General features: G+C 31.6%; 1 protein-coding gene and 3 long non-coding RNA genes across 11 annotated transcripts; 2 read left to right on the top strand and 2 right to left on the bottom strand.

The window, feature by feature from the left end:
- Nucleotides 1–3388: 3388 nt before the first annotated feature.
- Nucleotides 3389–6687, bottom strand: Eaf (ELL-associated factor). Its single transcript, XM_070635427.1, has 6 exons — nucleotides 6360–6687; nucleotides 6173–6265; nucleotides 5738–6092; nucleotides 4494–4797; nucleotides 4109–4352; nucleotides 3389–3756 (listed from the first exon to the last, which is right to left on the bottom strand). The coding sequence occupies exons 1-6, from the start codon at nucleotides 6445–6447 to the stop codon at nucleotides 3656–3658; spliced, it is 1185 nt and encodes a 394-aa protein (XP_070491528.1). The 5' UTR covers nucleotides 6448–6687; the 3' UTR covers nucleotides 3389–3655.
- Nucleotides 6688–7082: 395 nt separating this feature from the next.
- LOC139086810 (uncharacterized) lies at nucleotides 7083–16640 on the top strand. Of its 7 annotated transcripts, none has more exons than XR_011544062.1 (5): nucleotides 7083–8015; nucleotides 11876–12115; nucleotides 15915–16173; nucleotides 16240–16316; nucleotides 16412–16640. It is a non-coding gene; the product is annotated as an uncharacterized lncRNA (long non-coding RNA). The 7 variants fall into 7 exon arrangements; XR_011544063.1 differs by having other exon boundaries at nucleotides 7084–8015; nucleotides 11944–12115; nucleotides 16412–16639; XR_011544065.1 differs by lacking the exon at nucleotides 11876–12115 and having other exon boundaries at nucleotides 7087–8015; nucleotides 16412–16636.
- LOC139086812 (uncharacterized) lies at nucleotides 11670–14518 on the bottom strand. 2 transcript variants are annotated; one of them, XR_011544068.1, is made up of 2 exons: nucleotides 14354–14518; nucleotides 11670–13029 (listed from the first exon to the last, which is right to left on the bottom strand). It is a non-coding gene; the product is annotated as an uncharacterized lncRNA (long non-coding RNA). The 2 variants fall into 2 exon arrangements; XR_011544069.1 differs by having other exon boundaries at nucleotides 14374–14518.
- Nucleotides 16641–17110: 470 nt separating the features above from the next.
- Nucleotides 17111–18930, top strand: LOC139086811 (uncharacterized). Its single transcript, XR_011544067.1, has 3 exons — nucleotides 17111–17810; nucleotides 17867–17943; nucleotides 18366–18930. It is a non-coding gene; the product is annotated as an uncharacterized lncRNA (long non-coding RNA).
- The last annotated feature ends 1753 nt before the right edge of the window (nucleotides 18931–20683 follow it).

Below are 20683 nucleotides of genomic sequence, written 5' to 3'. Positions count from 1 at the left end.
ATCGCCTGCTTAGATCCACTCTAAAAAATTCTTACTCTCCTCAAAACTGTTTCCATTTCTTTCCTGTAAAGACTAAACATTTCTCAGAGTTCATTAAATTGTAAACTACCTAATTGAATCTTTGTTCTTCTTCCAGCAGCTTAACAGTACATTGTATTTACTGTTCATACAGAAAAATAAATTTAAGATCAAAACAACTCCATATACTGCAATGAAATAAGCTGTAAGATAAGAAGTGTAATGTGAATAACAAAATGATAAAGAACTCACCTTCCTTGATCTAGGTTAATACATATTTAATAAGAATATGAATTGAATTAAGGAAGTTTTGTATTTTGTCAACAGAAGAGTAATTCATGCAATTCAAAGATGCGAAAATTCAAATTTCAAAAAGCCGTTAGAATTTGAATGCCAATTTCTCAACAATCAAAGATGCAAAGATTCAAATATTAAAAAGCCGTTAAAATTTGCATGACAATTTTCAACATTCAAAGATGCAAAAGTTCAAATTTCAAGATGCAAAAATTTAAAATTTGAAAAACCGTTAAAAATTGCATGACTATTTTTCAACTTTCAAAGATGCGAAAATTCAAAATTTCAAATGCAGTTAAAATATAAATGAATTTTTTCCAGAACAACATTAAATTGCCTGAACAAGATTGCTGCTTTTCTAAGAATACTAATGCTACTCATCCTGAATTCCACCCCAAGATCATCAAGTGCTTAGCATCAGCTCTTTCAAAAATTGGATCCTTCTCAATTGCCAAGTATTAAATTTCCTCAAAGAAGCCAAAATAGCCACATTATCTTCATCTTATTTCAGAGATCCGGTTTTAAACCATAGAAAAAGTACAAACTCTTCTATCCTTTCAATTTCCTTCCACATCGAAAGATTTTTCTTCTTTTCAAGTACATGAAATAAAGTTTAAGAAGCAGAAGAAGGGATGAAAATTTTTTTTTTATTCCTCAGCGTTTATTGAATAAGTAAATAGGAAATTAAATAATTATTTCGTGGCAAATTGAATAATTCAAAAAAAAGGGATCGGACTGTCTAATTGGAGATTATTAAATATTGATAAAACCTTTCCAAACTCTAACCGCAAAAATATATATTTTTTGTCTGATTTAATTGATTGATAAGTTTAGGAACTGCGAGAAATGGCATTTTAATCGCTTAATTGATATTAAACTTTAAAATTTAAATTTGGGGGAAAACACAGAGAGAGAGACAATAAAAGCAATTGGGGACAAATTTAAAGGATGAGAACAGAGAAAAAGGCAGAGCTCGAAGTCGATATGATTGAAGTCGACTTGAGTCGACTCGACTCGACTCAAAAACACTAAACTTCAAGTCGACTCAAGTCGAGTTCATTTTTTTTAGTCGACTTCGAGTCGACTCGAGTCGAGTGTTTTTTTTCAAGTCGACTCGAAGTCGACTCCGAGTCGACTTCAAGTCTCCAAGAAAAATAATTTTTTCTTAACGAAACTCATTTCTGTTTGCGCTTGTGAAGTATATATTTACATACAAAAAAATTACCAAATCAAATTTTTCCGAGTTCATTTATTCTTTTTTGATTTTTTTCATGCAAAAAACTTTCAAAAAATAAATAACTAATAGTCATTAATTGATTATCTTGTTTAATTTTAAAACATTATAATAAAATTAACAAATAAAAAATAAATTAAGAGATTTATAAACTTTTTCTAAATTTCTTTCTGTAAAAAGCTGGAGAAATTCCTATTTCATTAATTTTTTGAAAGTATCTTGCATAAAGAATCATAAAAGAATTAAAAATTTGAAAAAAAGTAGATTTTGCAATCTTTTTATATGTAAATATATACTTCACAAGCGCAAACAGAAATGAGTTTGATTAAGAAAAAATTATTTTTCTTGGAGAATTGAAGTCGACTCGGAGTCGACTTCGAGTCGACTTGAAAAAAAAAACTCGACTCGAGTCGACTCGAAGTCGTCTAAAAAAAATGAAATCGACTTGAGTCGACTCGAAGTCGAGTTCGTTTTTTCTTGTCGACTCGAGTCGACTCGACTCGACTTCGAGCTCTGGAAAAAGGTATACCCTAGCTTATGAAAAAGGGATTGAAAAAGTTATCAGAAATTTTATTTTTTTTTTGTCCTTTTACAATTATTCCAACAAAACCGAGGAATAAGTATGAAAGTGATTACTTAAGATTGGCGGAAACGAAGTTTAATTCAAAAATTAGAATAACGGAAATGAAAGTTTTGAATATAAGTAACCAAAAAATATTTGAAAAAGTAATGGAAATTCAAATTTGATTGGCAAAGAAAACTTAACGGAAATTCAAAATTTGAACTGTCACTATCAAAATGAGTTTGAGGATTACAGTCAATTTTGAATTCTAACGGCCAAAAAATATTCAAAAAATTAACAGAAATTTTAAATTTGAATTTTAGCACTCAAAATCAGATGTGATGTGTAGCAGCAATAGATATAATATAATACGCAATAGCATATAATACGCGCACAAGCACAGACAATATGTTCAAACGTGTATATAATACGCGCATAGTTGCATACAATATGAACATACTCGTATATAATGCGCTCTTGTTTACATACAAAACCAAGTCGGAGCATGACTCCATTCAGTAAGCAAGTAACTCCAATTCAGATGATTGGCAGACACACGACCAAACTTCAGACAGTACCTCTTCTTCCCACATGATTAAATGATTCAAAAAGGTACATATCTTCAAAAAACAGCATTTTCATCCGCCATGAACAATCCAAATAACATTGAATGAGAAAGGAAGTGGATAATGTTTGATAATTTTAAAAGGCCGGAATGTGGAAAATTACCCTTAAAGAGAGCATCTCCTTTTTTTTTGGTACCAAGATATACCGCAAAAACAAGTGGATAAACATGAGGGGGATAAAATTCATTCAATCCGTTGTTATACAGCAATTTTACCTTCGTATGGCTTATGTGCTTGTTTGCATGTCTGTGAATAACAAACAGAGCCTTTTTTTTGTGCTGAAATTATTTCTGTTCTACAAAGTATGACTTAAGGTTTCCTGTAATTCTCATGAGATTGAAATCTATATCCATGTAAATCTCATCAGTAACTGTAGCGTATGACATCCCATGATTGTTTACAATCTGATGACTTTTACATCCAATTTCTACATGAGTTTATCATGGGTCATCGAATTATGACATTTTGGATCTTAATTAGTAGCTACGCATTTCCTGATCTATGACGACCTAACTCTAACTACCAGATAATTCAAAATAATCACTAATTAATTTCAGATTTTTCATATATTTAATTCAATTTGAACTAACTCATAATTAACAAAATAATATCTAATTAATAATTTCCACAGAAATAAAAAAAAAAAAGAAAAACAAAAAAATAGAAAAAAGGCAAAAATTGTGTTTATGAATGTAGATAATAGGTTAATTAAAGAAGTAAAATCACCAAGTCACAAACTTTTTTTTTTTACCATGCTTGCAATATAACAAAAATAATTAATTTATTCATAGACTTGTTTCCATCTATATGTCTCTCATTTGTCATCACGTGTCTCATTTTAAGCAATTCTTTTCAAAAAATTTTTTTTCAATTTCTTCAGTATAAAAAAAAATCTCAAAAACTCATTATTGGAGTTACAGTCTAGTAATCCGAATCAGAGTTTGAGTCCGATAAACAAAGATCCTTTGTGAGCAATTGTGCCTTTGAGTTGCTATCCAAGTGATTACTCATTGATGTCGGTGCTGTTGTGGATGAGATTAAAAATAAAGGATTAATGTTAAATTAATTTGAAATAATTGAAAAGTTATGGAATAGTTTTGATTAGATGTTTTATGATTTCAAGTTATGGATACAGATTTATGTAAAAGTTAAGTACAAGTATTACGTAAGCAATAAATTTGAAGCTTACGTTCAAGTTTTGTGTAAAAGTTACACGTACAAGTCTTATGTTTTACGTAAGCAATTCATTTGAAGTTTACGTACAAGTTTTACGTAAAAGTCTCACATACAAGTTTCACGTAAAAGTCCCAAAGCTTCCCATTTTCAAATCATAATTGACATCTAAATCCACAAAAAATCAATATCCATACAAACCTTTTTTATGATTTGCCATATTCATATTTATATTTGCATTCATATTCATATTCATGTTCGTATTCATATTCATGCTGTTCATTGAATTGCTATTATGATTTGGCAAGTGTACAATATTGTTGCTGTTATTATTGTTCATTGGATGATTGTCGACGCTATCAGCACTATCATTGCTTGAATCTGAATCGCTATCGTCATCATCATTTGAGTCACTTGATGATTCTGATGAGCTCAGTACGCCAATCTATGGATCGATGGAAGTAGAATGAAAAATGTCATTAGTAAGTTAGACATAAGGATTGATATTGAGTTACATAAAGGACGGAATCAAGTATTGCATGTAATAAATGAACATCGTGCAATTACACAGAAATAAAATACTTACATCATCTACAATTGGATGTGATTGTTGGTGCTGTTGCTGCTGATTTTGTATTGCACTTGTCGCTTTTGGCAACATATTTGATGCAGTTGATGGAGTTGATATATTATTACTTATGTTACAATTATTATTATTATTATTATTTATATTATTATTATTATTTTTGTTATTATTGTACATGGACGATGGTTGCTGTTGTTGTAGTTGTTGTTGTGGTTGCTGTTGTTGCTGATTATTGGCAAAATTATTATCATCCAATAAACTCGTTATACTTGGCAATGTTGATGTGTTGTTATTTGCATTCCATCTATTATTATGAATAAATATTTGTAATATGCATTTTTGATATTGACATAAAAGTAAAAAACTTGCAACGTAAGCCAAACTTAATATTGTCTCAAGGTGAACGATATAAAAACGATTTTTAGCGCATTTTCTCGAAATGGATAGAATTTAATGAATTATAATTATTTTGATAGTAAATGTGCAGCTTTAAAAATAAGGTGAAAAATGTGTGTAAATGACCTAAGTACAAAAATTGCGTAACGGTTTTTCTTTACGTAAAGGCTACGTAAAATTCAAAAATTTAACTGAACTGATTTATTTTAAACATTTTTTGACCGTTATTTTTCTAACCGTTGATTTTCTTAGTAATCAAATTCAAATAATTTTTAACTGTTAAAATTCAAATATTTTTTGGTATTTTACTTTGATTTTCTTGCAGATTTATTTGAACTAAATTCAAATATTTTCAAACGACCGTTAATTTTCTATCAGCTTTTTTCGCTCAAATTAAATACTTTGTAACCGTTAATTTTCTCTGAACTAAATTTAAACTATTTTCAACCGTTAAAATTCAAACAATTCCTGGCCATTATTTTTCTAGCAGTTTTATACTCAATTTAAATATTTCATAACCGTTGATTTTCTTTGCACAAGATTCAAATTATTCTTAACCGTTAATATTCAAATTTTTTCAGATCGTAATTTCTCACAATTTTTCACATGAACAAATTTAAATGCGACCTTATCGATGTCTACACTTGCTATTCTAAGAAGAAAAGTCTCTCTCATTGTGGAATGTTTTGATGGAAAATTTTCTATTTCAGTACTTGTGAAAATCTTTTCCTTTACTTGACTAATAAGAAGACAACGAAATCAGCTTTGATTTTTTATAAAATATGGAAATACATTCAATTTCCAGGAGACGTAAGCTACATGTTGCAAATAATCAATAAATCACTTACGGTGGTTGTTGTTGCGGACTTCGATGAGGATATGATGGTGAGCCTTGTTGCTGTTGCTGATGAGGTGAATGTTTTGGCACAAAATGTAGGACATTCTTCCTCGTTGTTCCAGTCGATACACGAGTTTTTGAGCTTTGTCGTGCCGTCTGATTTTCAATTTTTGATGGAATAATGGCTGGTGGTGGCGGTTGCTGCTTATTACTTGAATCCGTTCTTGTCTTTTTGACTTGAATATTTCCACACAATTTCTCCAAAATTATCTCATTTGTCTCCCTATTAAAAATCAAAACACATTCTTTCTTGGTATAATCCCGAGCACTTCCTTTAAATATTGTATTCGGTACACCAGAACCATCTAATCAATCAAATTGGACATAAGAATTAAAATTAGAATTCCTTTTATTGATTAAGACAAATTGGATATTAAGGAATTACCTAAATGTGGTACTGTAACAGTGACTTGACTATTAGACCCTGTCTCTAATGTTGCCTCTTTATGCGCATCAACACTGGCTGGCTTAAAATCATCTGAAATTAGAATTGAAATTAAAAGAAGGAAGTTAAAATGTGGCAATTTTTGGGACGTAATTGAAAATAAAAGTAAAAAACATATGGAAATTACATTTTAACGTATGGTACGCTGCTCTGGCATTTGGATTTGTAAAACTAGCACCTAATTTTAATTCTCTAATCTCCTGTCCACGATCCATTGTTGTAAATTATCTTGAAATTCTTTTAAATTAACTTTTTAATTTTTTGCCTTAGCAAGAAATTTTTTTTTTAATTAAAATTAAATGATATGAGCACTTTTATGATATCCACATAATTTATAATGACATTTATTGAGTTCACTGATACGCTATAGATCAATATTCACAATTAAAACATCATTTCTAGGATTAATTTCCATTTAATTGATGTTATTAAATGTTCTACTATTTTCAATGAAATTTTAGAAAGTAAATTTTGCGTCAATTGATGCGAATGTATTTTGTGATGCAAATTTTTGAATATATTTTGACAGTTATGCTAACTTTCTTTCTACACCACTTGAGAATTTCGTTCTTTAGCAATTTTGTTTAAAATAAAAAACTAATTATGCTCAGTTTATTTACATAACATTAAAATCTCAAAAACAGTGAGAATCGCACAAAAAGTTTTTACACATCAACTACATTGGAATTACCTGAAAATTGAAGCGAAAAATTCAAAATTTTAAATCAACCGATTTCATCATTAAAGGTTGATTCTCTTTAAACACAGAAAAGTTCTGTTTGATAAGCCTTATCTTATCATGTTTTGACAAAAACTGAACAATAACAGTGCCATAAAATGAATTATTACACTTTTTTAGTATTAACAAGAAAGTACATGGTGATAATTGGAAAGTTTCTGTTATGTTAAGATACAGAAATGATAATAAACATCCAGAATGAGATTTTTTTTAAGAACCAACATTTCTTGGGGGCTTAAAAAAACTTTTAATTTTTTAATTACAAAAAGTTTCATTTTCCTTCCCACCGACTAGCAAATATTTGATAATGATGAAATTTCTTCTTTTGACTGTAATTTATTGTGTGGAATTTGTGCTGTTGTCTGTGATTTTGATATCTGTCCAATAGTGGAATAGGATGATAGTATTTGGATTGGACATTTACAATGGGTGAAACTGAAATTTTTTAAATATTTTTTGGCCGTTATTTTTCAAATATTTTATACGTAATTCTAAAAATTCCAAAAATTGTGTTTTACATCTGTATAATGCGATTCTGATGCGCATTATCTACATGATTTTGACAAATACAGTGTATTATTTTCAAATATTTCATGGCCGTTAATTTTCAAATTTTTTTTGGCCGTTATTTTTCAAAATTTTTATTTCCTTTAATTCACATTTATTTTGATATATTTAAATTCCAATCTGCTGTTGAGCTTCCAATCTATACCATCAAAATGCGCTATCATCAGCAACAAGTCAACCATGCCTGTCTGCAATTTCTGCATGTGCCTTAAAGCCGTGCAAAACTTAATTCAGTAAAATTTCTGTTCTTCTCATGAATTATGCGATAATTAATAAATTTGCGGAGCGTGTATGAATGCACAAAATACTTGGCTTTCCTTCATAGAATAATTATCTCTAGATTTCATGTCATGTCAGACAGTGTAAGCTCACGAAAAAAAGAAGTAAATTAAAATTCATAAGGTAAAGTTTTTAATTGCTCGAGTATTATGTTGCTGTTAATGAATTTACATCATTAAAACTTGATGAGTTTTTAAGGTGAGACATTATTCTAATTTAACAATGTCTATTTAAGAAATATTTTTAAATGAGTTTTTCGTGAAAATGTTGAGCTTGATGAAAAACTTTTTTGGCTTCCAGCGGGTTGAGAAAAACCTGGAAATTTAGATCACGAATTTCACTTCATAAATGATGCAATGCATTGTAGTTTTTTTTTCTGTAAAATTAGTTAATTTAGAAAAGTACGGACGTGATGGAAGAATTTTTTTTTTTCTCTTCCTCATTTACCACTTTTGAGGCTTGAATTATTTATGGATTCATTGCTTCATCTGAAATGTTTGTTGTTGGTGAATTCTGAAAGAAGTCAGAAGAATTCAATAGGATTTTTTAAGTAAAGATGTAGAGGAAGTCACCGTTTGTAAAGGTACGAAGTAGATTTGTCAAATTATGTTTTACATTCGTATAATGCGATTATGATGCGTATTATACACGATAAATTAAGAAATACTGTTTATTGTGAAGTAATTGTGTGTTTTTGTGCATTTTATCAGAGTTGTATCTTCAAAAATAAGACGAAAATCAATTTACATATTAACTTACAAAGAATGAATCAATTTTTGCGTGTTATCTTATAAACATAGAATAAAACTAATTTTTAACGCATTGTCTTAAAATATTCCAGCGCGTTATCTTCGAAATGAAATTAAACGCGCGTTATCTTTATAAACAGAATAAATACAAAAACAATTTTTATGCGTGTTATCTACGAACTTTTTGACCAAACTCAACTCAAAACTCAAATTAAGAATCAATAACCTTTTATTATAGTCCTTAAAAAGTATCAATAAACACCAAACCCTCCAATATACCATAGCATATAGTAGCACACTTCAATAAAAACACGTGGCTAATGTCCCAATAATAATCCACACTAAATTTTAATTACATAACATTGTAAGGGTTAATATGCGCTGCTGGTCATCAATACAGCATGGCTACAAATGGTGACTTTTCCATCTGCTATTTCCAGTACATGCGAAAGCTTTTTTTTTTTTTGAAAAATTATTACTCATAAAAAATAATAAGCAACAGATTGCTTTAATTGCATCACTTTCATTTATTTATACGCTCGACACACTTCTTCCGTTCGTACCATTAATTCATTCATACATGCTCTCGCCACTTGAATCGCTGAGTTGCATCCTTGTTCATTATACATTTTAATGAAAAAATAAAAAATAAAAAAAAAAAATCTTTTTTAATGTGCTTCAAAGTTCCAACTTCTCGTCGGCACCCACATTTGTTCACAATGTGGAAAGTGCCTCATAATGAGCATCATAAATTGCAGAAAAAAAGAAGCTTTTTTTTTTTTGCGAAATAAAAATTATTCTTACTTCCACTAGCACTTCCACTCGTTATTCTTTCAAATATCATCAATTTAAATCAAAATGTAATTTTCATCTTTCATAATTTTATTCATTAAAATGCTCACTGCCTGGCCTCGCACTTTCATTTCTTATTTTTTTGTTGTGAGCTTTTTTGTGTCCTTTTTTTTATTTCATATTTATTTTGTCTCTTTAACAATTTTGTTAATGTTGTGACAAATTCACATTTTTTGTTGGATTATGTGAGAGTTAAAATGAACGAAAACGAGAGCTTATGAGCTGAGTATAGTATTTAAACGTGATGCTGCCTTTCTTCTTGTACTATGGGGTGTTATTGTTTGAGGAGTGGACGAGGAAAATGGGACTAAAATTTGAAAAAAGATGAAAATTGATTTTTAAAGAAAAAAGCTTTAAGAGACTCGAAAGCTTTCCAAAAAGCTCTAAAGCTTTAAAGAAAGCTAAAAAAATAAATCAAAAATATTTCAAAAAGCTCAAAAATGTTCAAAAAAGAAAATTTAACAAACTTTCAAAAAAGCTCCAAAAAAAATTATTTTGAAATTTTGAGCTTTTTCAAAATTTAAGATTAAAAAAGCTCAAAAAATTTCTAAAAAGCTCAAATTTCGACAAATGAATTAAAAATTTGCTAATAGCTCAATTTGAAAAATCTTGAATAAGCTTTAAAAACCTTTTGGTTAAAAAAGCTTAATAAGCTTTTGATAAAAAAGTTTTAAAATTTCAAAAAATTCAAAATTTTTTAATAAAAAGCTTACAAAAGAAAGATTCCCAAAAATACCCCAACTACCCACAACAGCTCCAAATCCGTCAATTCCTTATTATTTTTATTACATTTTCCCATTCGCTGTTAATAAAATATATATAGCTTCAACGGCATGGGTTCATTTTTCTTTCCTTATTTTTTCCTCATTTACCATTGAACTTCATCTCAGTTCTGTTCCTTCCTTCTTAACTGGCTGCGAAAAATTTATTATGTGAAAAAAAAATAATTTTTTTCATTAATTCCCTAGTTTTCCTCTCTATTTGAATCGGAACTAAAGCTTTGAGTGATGGCAGTGCCATTCACGTAGCAAACGTTTGGCGTCAGCAATTTTATAGTTTTTTTTTAAATCACTTCATTCACACGATGTGTCACGATTTGTTAAAAGAGCTTTTCTTATATAATCCACTCCTTTTTTTATTCTGTTACTTTATGTACTCATCGTTTAGCACAGAATGGATGGAGAGAGAGAGAGTAAGGAAGACTAGAAAAAAGAAAGCACAATCAATAGAATTGTAAAAGTCATTTTTTAAAATATGTTCCGATTATTTTCCTTCTTCTGTCAATAACTCTTTCAATCACACCAGATGTGACTCAATATCCATCTTCTCCATTTTTTACTCTCGCAAGTTGTACGGGGGAGGATGAGATGAAGATGAGAATGGAAATTATGAGAATAGCTTTATTTTGTCTTGAAGACATTGTCATTTTGCTTTTTTAGATTTTGTGGGTTGAAGTGACTTGGTGGCTGAATGGCTTAGGAGTACGGTACCTAATTATTGCAATACCAAGAAGTCATGGGTTCGAGACTCGGTAGGAGAAGCTTTTTCAATTGTCCTTTTTCGAAAAGCAAACTTAAAACCTTCATTTGAAGCTTACAGACAGTAATGTCATCAAATGAGTGCTTCTGATTCCAATATGAACTGTAGTGCAGAGTTCTGGCGTATCCTCACTCGTTAAGCATTCATTAGCCACGAAATGTCTTAGCTTGGCTTTGGATCTCAATGACCTAGTGAAAAGGAATAAAATTCGCAATTGTAGTAGGATCTGGAACTTTGTTTGTTCCCCTAACAGGCAAAGAACATGCTTTTATGGTACAAAAAGACCACTCGCCGGATCTGTGTGCAATGATAAGTTTCCTAAAAACTAATACATTTCGTCCGCCATTCCGACATGGTATCGGTCCAGACCAGAGTTGCAAAACAGACAAAAATTATACAGTTCTTGATAATTTGTACGGTTTTGTAAGAAAAACCCTATAAATTATCAAGAATTTGGTTTTTGTCTGTCACAGGTGCCTGTTTTGCAACTCTGGTCCTGAAACCTTTTAAAATCCAAAATTCCACATGCGCCTTCCACAAAATCTCCAACAATTTCCCTTCTTTTTCTCCTGAAAACTCCTCACATCTCCCGCATCTTTTCGTACATCCTCAACAAACAAGGCAAAATGACAAATGCTTTTTGAAAAACAAAAAAAAGCATGAAATGGTGGATATGGCAGTGAGAAACAATAGAAGAACATGACACACGAAGAATAGTGTGAATTGCTTTATTATTATGACACTTACATTCCTGCTTTTGTTACACTTTTGCAATTTTAATGTTTATAATCATTTAAAGTGAAATGAATCATGCTTTAATTTGTATGTTTTGACGTGATGAGCTGGGTGGTAAGATTAATGCTTGATGTTGCTTTATTTTGAGTAATTATGCTATAAAATGGATTTTTTGTGATCCAGGAAGTCGATTGTCCAAATGGAATCTGAGTCGACAACGAACTCTAGTAACTGACTTTAACGATTTTTAGAGCATGCCTCAAATTAAAGCAATCTATGACAAAATATGGGATTCCTGTGTGAGCAACCATGCAAAAGTGCTGGGAATTAGAAACTGGCAGAAACCATCTAAAGTCAGATCCAGCTTCCGACGAATTCTAAATGCGACAATATGCCCCGTGCGCTGCTTCGCCAAGGAAGTAAGTAAGTATGACAAAATATAAATCGATTATTAAATCATAAAATAAACAAATTCTTGCCAAGGTCAACATCAAGAATTTACGTTTTTCGTGTTCATTTGTTCAAAATTAAATTGGTTCAAATTGAATAAAATTTGTATCAATTACTATCCTCTAAGTGTCTTATGATGTAAAAGCTTCTTTGTTGAGTAAGGCTATTATTGAGCTTCCACGCTGTAGCATGATATTATGATTGTAAGATTGATGTTGATTTAGAGAAAATCTTTGGGTTGGCTACTATTAGCTGTGAAAGGCTGCGCATCTGAAAAGGCCTGTGTATTCTAAGGCGAACCATAGACATCGAATTAAAAGGGGGTTAGATGGGACAGGCCTAGTTTATAGTGAAAACCTTAACTTGCAGTAGTACTTCTGTAGCAGAATCAGGAAGGGGGTGTTCAGAAAATTTCGTTCGAAGGGGCCCGGCCGTGTTGTTGGTAATTTTGTTAAGAAAAATACAAAAAATTTCAAAAATAAAAAAAACGTTACAAAATAATCGGTTATCCAATTCTCAGAGGAGGAGCTCGTGATCCCAATGGTCTCCTTGGCTACTCCTCTTGTCCAATCCTTTACAAATGAATTACTTCAGTGGTTTGTAGCCTGTGTGCCGCGGCACTTTAAGAACCGTTAAAAATTTCAGGTGTGACATGAATTGAGTCATAAAATGGTCTAGCACTAAAATGTGCCGTGACACAAAAAAAGTTGCCTATTACTGAATGATTGAATAGAACCAACCTGAGAGTATAACATTATGCTACATCAGCTCAGAAGTTTTCTCTTCAAAAAATGTGTAAATTAATATTTTTTTCTTTTTTTTTCTCATCTCAGCACTCATTTGCCTTTTTTCATTCAAGCACGCGGGAGTATGTTCATCTCATTATTCTAAAAATAATAATTGAGAGATTCAAAAATTAAGTCTATTATCTAAGAATATATCGTTTTTAAATTTTCTCTAAGGAACTAAATTATTGTTCAAATAAAAGTGAAAGTGATCGTTTGAAGCCTCAAATAATCGTTGCATTTATAAAGACATTTAAAGTAAGTGGGTAGATTAACTTCAGTGGAATTTTGGAATTGTGATCATATTGTGTGTGAATGGTGAAATTAAATTGAGAACGGATTGAAAAATTGTGAAAAAACTGGTTTATATCAAAGATTATCAGATTTAAGTGTGTAGAAAAATTCAAAAAAATCACATAAATAACCTTGAATATTCCAGAGTCTCCATAGATTCTTACAAATCGTTTCAACTAGTTACATCAGAAAATTAGATTAAGAATCAAACTGTATTAATTTTTAAAACAGAACGGATCTGAATTCTTTGCAAATTCAAATGCTTGACATCAAAGCCCGAGCGACAAAAATGAGAAAAGCTGCAATATTAGGTCTTGTGTGGATTAAGCCATGTATTAGATTAGAGGACGACTTCCCAAGCAACACAAATGAACAAGGGTTTGCCACGGAGCTTTTAAGGCTAAACTTAATCTATTTCACTAATACCAGCGTAGCCTTTCCGTGGCGGAACCTTAAATCCTCCTCGGCGGACCATTTAATGCTCCGTGGCAGAGCCTTCTTCGCTTGTGTCGCTTGGGAAGTCATCCTCTAATCTTATACACATTCCAAGCAACACAAGACTCAATATGACAGTCACACACTATGTTGAGCTGGGCACATACTCTATTGAGTTCCCCAACGACTTCTATATGAAGCTTTGTGTCACTCGGGCAGGAGCTCATATGTATTAGTCTATGACAATTCAAATCATATGAACGGCTCTCAGCTGTAGATCATATGAGAATCCATTTAAATGTTTGTATTTAATTTTCTGACCAATTGATGTATATTTTCTGTTAGATACATGATACATTTTTGAAAAGGTCAATTAGTCGATGTCATTTTTGATGTTTTTGATTTGAAATTTAATTTAAAATTATCGAAAATATTTGAATATTTTTTTTGATAATTGGCAGAAGTCAATTGCCGTTTAAACTGCTATTGGTAATGAAGTTTTTATACAATGCGACATTTTGATTAATCTTTCGGAATTCCGACACCATGCCAGAGTCATTTTGGACTGGTGTCGAATTTTGAATCAATCAACCGGCATGTACTAGTCTGGTTCATAAATGATGTCTATTAAAGTTTATTAACACTAAATGATAGCCGCCTTAATTTGGCAGCTATATGAATGCTACATTGAGTATACCTTACTATTCCAAAACACACCTTTGTTTTAAGCAACGACCGCAGCCGGTTTGCTATTCATGCCGTTCCCAACAAACTTTAGCACCATACTAGTGTTCCGTGACCCACAGTTTGGACAATACTGCTCAAAAAATTCGATCAAAGATTACTTTATATGCGTCCATGAATTCCAATCAATAATAAACAATATGTAGTCTAAGGTTATCAAAGTTCCATACTCACACACACAACACCAGTGAGTGTAATGTCAATGTTACGCATTCTGTCTCATTATTATTTTTGTTTTTAAATATTCATTTACTTTTTGTACTCAATTTTTTTGTACGTCAATTTTTTCATGTGCTAAAAATAAAGTGACGGATGGTTATAAAACCCTTAGTCATTCACATTTATACACAATAATAATAATAGAAAGTAAAAAATCCTATTTGACGACCGAGATGAATAGAAAATTTTCAAGAAAATCACGTGTATTTTTCTCGGAAGGTTATCGTCAAGCGTAGGAAATGAGCAGTAAATGATGAAGAAAATTTGTTCAATGAAAATATTGAGGTGTGAATCTGGCTATGATGCTGTTGTTTACTATAAAATTTGTTGAATTGATGTGAATTGGATAGCATAAAATGGTGTTTATTCTTATAAAACTGTCGAATTGTCCACTTTGGTATGTAGTCGAGTAACCTTCGATAGCTCAGCGGTTAGAGCATGCAATCAGGAATCGGTCGTCGTGGGTTCGAGTCCCATTACTACTCTGTATACAGAGTTTGAGTCCAACTGTTGGATTCGTTAGTCAGGATTATACTTTTTCTATAAGAAGCTCTTCCATTTTTCTGAAATATGAAGTCACTCTATCTTCATACTCATGTCCCCTTTTATAAAAGTAAATCAGATGCATTTTCTCTCAACTATAGTAGAATGTTGAACTTTTTTTTGTTTACTTTAACAAATGATAATGCGTTCGCATTTAATGAAATAAACTTTATATATTGTAGGCGAATAGTACAATAATATTAAAAAGACTCGTAAATTTTAAAATTATGTTTAATAATCAATAAAGCGGATTATCACAAAACTGAGCTTGAGTATATGTTTACCGGCGAAAAACTAAACCAGTGATGGACAACCTTTTAAACCTTCACGGCCAAGTCACAGCACAACTAAGAAAATGTTCGCGGCACATCTAAGATTTTTCATAGCAACCCAATATATCATGGCACACAGGTTGCTCACCACTGCACCAAACGAAAATGAAATTATCTTTAGATACTTATCTCTTGGCTTATCCATAGAGTTTAACAAAGATACAAGACACGACTAGTTTGACAAGATTTCACAAAAATTATGACTTTAACTTTAATTTATTTAAATTTAATGTATTCAAATAAATTTCCATTTTTGTTAAGAATTTTTCCAAAAATCATTAAATAATTATTATTTAATAATCAAGCGATGATTTAAAACTATTTAATATTATTGACAGACAATTGTCAAAAATTATCAAACAAATTTCTTATCTATCCCACAAAAATCCATTCAATAATTTTTATACTTTATTTTTGTAGACAATCCAGTTACCTTTCAAAAATCAACGCAAATAAATTCTTAGCAAAATGGGAAAATCAAATGAACCAAAAGATTTCACAACCGTCAACAAGCTCTGCTGTTGCTTAAGCTTAAAAACTGGAATGTCAATTGTCGGATGGATTGAGTTTTTAATTTCAGTTCTTGCTGTTTTTGCTGCCTTTGCTCAGATTATTGCCTACCTTATTAATGAAGATATAAAATATCTGTACGTCAATGTGGAAGGTTTAGGAGTCATTAGTAAGCATGGATTTTGGATTAAATTGGATTTTTGAATAATTATTTGATATTTTTTTATGCTTCTAGCTTTCTCAATTCTTATTATAGTATTTTGTGGTTTAAATGCATATGTCGTCTATATCTTCATTCAGGGAATCAAGCTTGTAAGTATAGATCTTGAGGTGCCCTAACGAATACATTGTGCTGCTCTGGATACAACTATTATAGAAATAATTTTGTAATTATTTTTTTCTTTTAGGATAACGATTCAAAGATCCTTCCTTATTTGATTTTCAACGGAGTTGTCATCTGCTTCTTCTTATTTGCTGCCGTTGCAGCATTGAGTATTTATATGTTTATTGGATTAGCGGTTTACATTTACATTTATATTTGTGCATTTAATTTATACTCAATATTTTCAAGTATATCTACTGAATATAATGTTGTTTAGAATCATTGAATAATTTTAGCCAAAAACTATGAACAATGGAATTGCTTTGATTATAGCATCAATCATAACTATATTTATTGCTAATTCTTGTTAAGGCTTTTGAAATTAAATTTCAAATAAAATAATAAAAAATATATATTTTGAATAAAACTGTCGTGATTTTGACTTGGTTCTGGATTTGGGCTGAATCCGACCAACCTCACCAAACTCACCAACCTCATCTACATCACCAACCTCACCAACCTCACCAATCTCACCAATCTCACCAATCTCACCAATCTCACCAATCTCACCAAACTCACCAACCTCACCAACCTCACCAACCTTACCAACATCACCAACCTCACCAACCTCACCTTTCAGGCCACATGGTGCGGCGGAAACGTTTAGACGAAAATGCTTGTTATCGGAAATTGGCAAGTGGAAGCCAGCGATAGAGCAAACTTCAGACGACGCCAATGGGAAGTCGTGGATCACAACTGATCCGTACGACCAGCGAAATAAGTAAGTACTTCTGATACTCACTAACCTTAAAACATTCATGAACATACTATTCACATTTGCAAGGTCAACGAATATATTTCATTATCATATCAAATAACAGTCGCTTGTTGAAGCAACACGGCGCATGTGCTGAAAGTCAGCGACGTTCTCAATTCACTGGTTTGGATAATTATTATGAGGATTATTGAAATTGGATTAAAATTTTTGAAGGTTAATTGAAGGAAAATATTTGAAAAATTAAAGAACCTTCAAAAATTTGAATTGATATCCAATAAATCCTGAAACCCAAATTATCCACTTTAGTGGATCCAATAAATCCTTAAAGGACAACAAAATATCGCGTTCATTACATCACGTAGGAAACAAAATTCAGTTTAAATTGTTAATTCAGTGTCAATTTATCATCAGTACATCCGCAATTAAAGTATCAATCAAGTGACAATATTACTACCTCATTTTAAAGTATCAAATCTAGAGTTTTAAACGAAAAAAATGAAGGAACCGCTAGAACCAAAGAATTTTGAAACAGTTAATCAACTTTGCGGGCCTCTGGGCTTAAAGAGGTCTATGCTTGCTTTTGTTGGACTTAAGTTAGTCCTCTCGATTCTTGGAGTATTCTTGGCTATATTCCAGATAATCCTAATTCTTATTTGCAAGGATTATACTTACTTAGATCCAGGCATTAAAAATTTGACTCCAATAAGTAAGAATTTTATGTTTTTGTTGACATTTTCATTGATTTTGTTTGTTTTTTGACAGCCTTTTGCGTTCTACTTATTATTTTTAATACGGTAAATGCAATTGTGTTCTTCTTCTTCGTACAAGCTATTAGAAAGGTAAGATATAAGATTAAATAGAAGTGAAAATGTGATTCTTTGGAAATTTGAAGTAGAATCGTTGGTGGAATGCTTAGTCCATGTCTAGTCACAGTCAAATAGACATGTGCAACTGTTTTGATAAGATTTAGGTTTAATCTGGAATATGTCTGTGTCTAAAGTAGTTCCTTAATAGAATCATGTAGTTCCCGGAAAGCACATTACGTAGAAATGGTGAAAAATCCAGAAAAAGTCCAGCGTCACCTTAGTTTTTGTTCAGAATCGCTGAAATCCGATCCCTTGATGCTGATTGTCCGTATATTTCCATTTGCATGACTAGTAGAACTCCAAATCGAATCTAGTCACATAAAAACTCCAACCAACAGTTGCTAAAGACGTAATACCCAATCAATAACTATTAAACAATCTCTCTTAATCCACAGGAACTTGCAGCAAGTGTCTTACCATATCTCGTACTCAATGGAGTCTACATAATTTTCTATACCTTCATCGCAGTAGCAGCAATGTCACCATTTTTGTTCCTTGGCTTATTATTTTATCTTTATATCTATCTGTGTGCATTCTCTTTGTATACAATATTTTCAGATGCCGAACAGCATCATGCTGTTTAGATATGCTTGATGTAAAATATATAGTTGTAATTTAATTATGAATTGGTTTATTTTTGCCGAGATTTAATTGGTATTGTTACAAACAATGGAGCAGGGGTGTATTCAGGGATGGGGAGGGAGGGGTTGGAGTCAGGAAAGGGAATCTGAAACTAGGAAGAGAATCTTCAATTTGCATGGATTTTTCGTGAATAAATCCCAAAAACCTTTCCCACGCCCCTTCAATGAAGTGTTGCTTGGTATAGGCAGCTGATAATTTTTAGACAGCTCAATAGTCATAGAAACAGCGAAGAATAGACATCTCATGATTTGAAGAATTTATTAACACTTATAAGCATCTAAAAGATACATTAAACAATGGTCATGTGCATTTGATAAAATATTAGAGTCTTATTAATAAAATATCAGTAAATGTAGGAATCTTATTGTTGTGATTTATTCAGGTTGTGCAGATTTATTTCAGGTCATTTACAGTAAAAATGTCAATTTTTCAGATTTTTGACACGAATTGTCTCAATATTCTCCAATTTCATGTCAATCACCCGAGCGACACAAATTAAGAAGTCTACAAAAAAGAGCTTCGAAGACTATAAAGCGGAGCCTCCAACATTTGTGTCGCTCAGTTCAGCAGAGTTGTCAGATAGGTGCCTAACTGAATCATGGTAGTTTTTGACTTTACTCAGGTAATGCCTTTGCCTAGACCACAAGTTTTGTCTGTACCTAGATATGCCTAGGCTTAGAGACCTGCCTATGAATGCGGGAATGTCAATTAAATGTCAAAACAGAGAATTTGTTTAACTTTTGTGATGTGGCCAGCAACAGAGTCAGATGAAAGGCCTTTTGTAATAATCTAGACTCTAAGTCGGAGTATGGTTCCAGTAAGTAAGTAAGTAAGTAAAGAGAATTGTCCATCTTAAAGCAAATCGATAGACGTCAACTCTGTCAATCAGCAACCATCAGAATAATCCAATCTAGTTCCCAACATAAAAACTCCATCTTTCCAATTCAATCAATTCATAAATTTGATAAAAAAAATTATTTTAAAAGCAAGAAAGACAGCTTGTGTAACAAGACACGACACAAAAGTGTTGACGACTTTTAACATCAATTTCCATCAAAGTAATAAAATATATTTGTTGTGAAAAATGATCCACAGAGGGAATTTGTCGAATCATTTTACAGAATTTCCCCTTTGACGCATCCTATTGACATTTATATGGAACGTCCTCCATGTAGCTGTATGTAGCTATTCACACTATTAAAATCGACAGAAGTGATAAGCCGGAAAACGCATACATGCCACGTTCATTTATACTTTATGTGACAATCAGAATGTATGTAAATGTATATTGGGGGTGACATATGGAACTGTACAAATTTGGTATGAGGAACCAAAAAAAAGCTGTGGATAGGGAGGTTTTTTAAATGTGACACAAAAATTTATTTTTTTTTATGAAAAAAATGTCGAAATAAATTTTTCAAACAGTTCGAAATCACTTGTAAAATGTAAAAGGACATGTGAAGCAGTGATGAAAGTGAGTGGAGATGACAATTAAAGCATTTTTGAGAGATTGTTGTGATATGTTAGGTTATTGACTTTAAGTTGCATGATGACTATGAAGTTTGAATGTTTTTTGTTGGGTTTTGAATTGAAAAATTGAAATTTGTAGCATAATGCTGAGTTTCTGGTGACGGTTCTTACTTCACTTTGTTGGCAGAGCAAATCAATTGTGATTCACGATATTCCAATGATGTTGTCTGAAGTTAGCTCTATTGCTGGCTTCTGCTTGACAATTTCAGATTCCCAGAGCAATACAATCTTGATCGACATGGGTTCTTTGGCAGGATTCGTGATCATATGCCAACTGCAAATCTCAAATTGAGAATTTTAGTTAACAAAGGTTTTCAAGAAAAGCACCAATCGGTTTATTGATCAAAAATCCAGCTCCAGGACAATATTACTTACTTCGATGGCCGTGCAGTGATTCATGGCCTCCTTTTTTTGTCGTCTAAAGCTAGTTCTATCGCCGGCTTCCGCCTGCCAATTGCCAATACCAAATCCGATCTCAGATGACACAAAAATGAACTTGAGTTAAGTTCAGATTTGGTACAGATTCTGATAATTTTTCAAT

This window comes from Chironomus tepperi, unplaced genomic scaffold, assembly GCF_022539635.2.
Source record: "Chironomus tepperi strain 1889 unplaced genomic scaffold, CSIRO-AGI_Ctep_v1 contig_89, whole genome shotgun sequence".
In the NCBI taxonomy this organism is placed as follows: Eukaryota; Metazoa; Arthropoda; class Insecta; order Diptera; family Chironomidae; genus Chironomus; species Chironomus tepperi.
The sequence above is the reverse complement of the archived record's forward strand: the minus strand, read 5'-3'. Positions and strand labels throughout refer to the sequence as shown.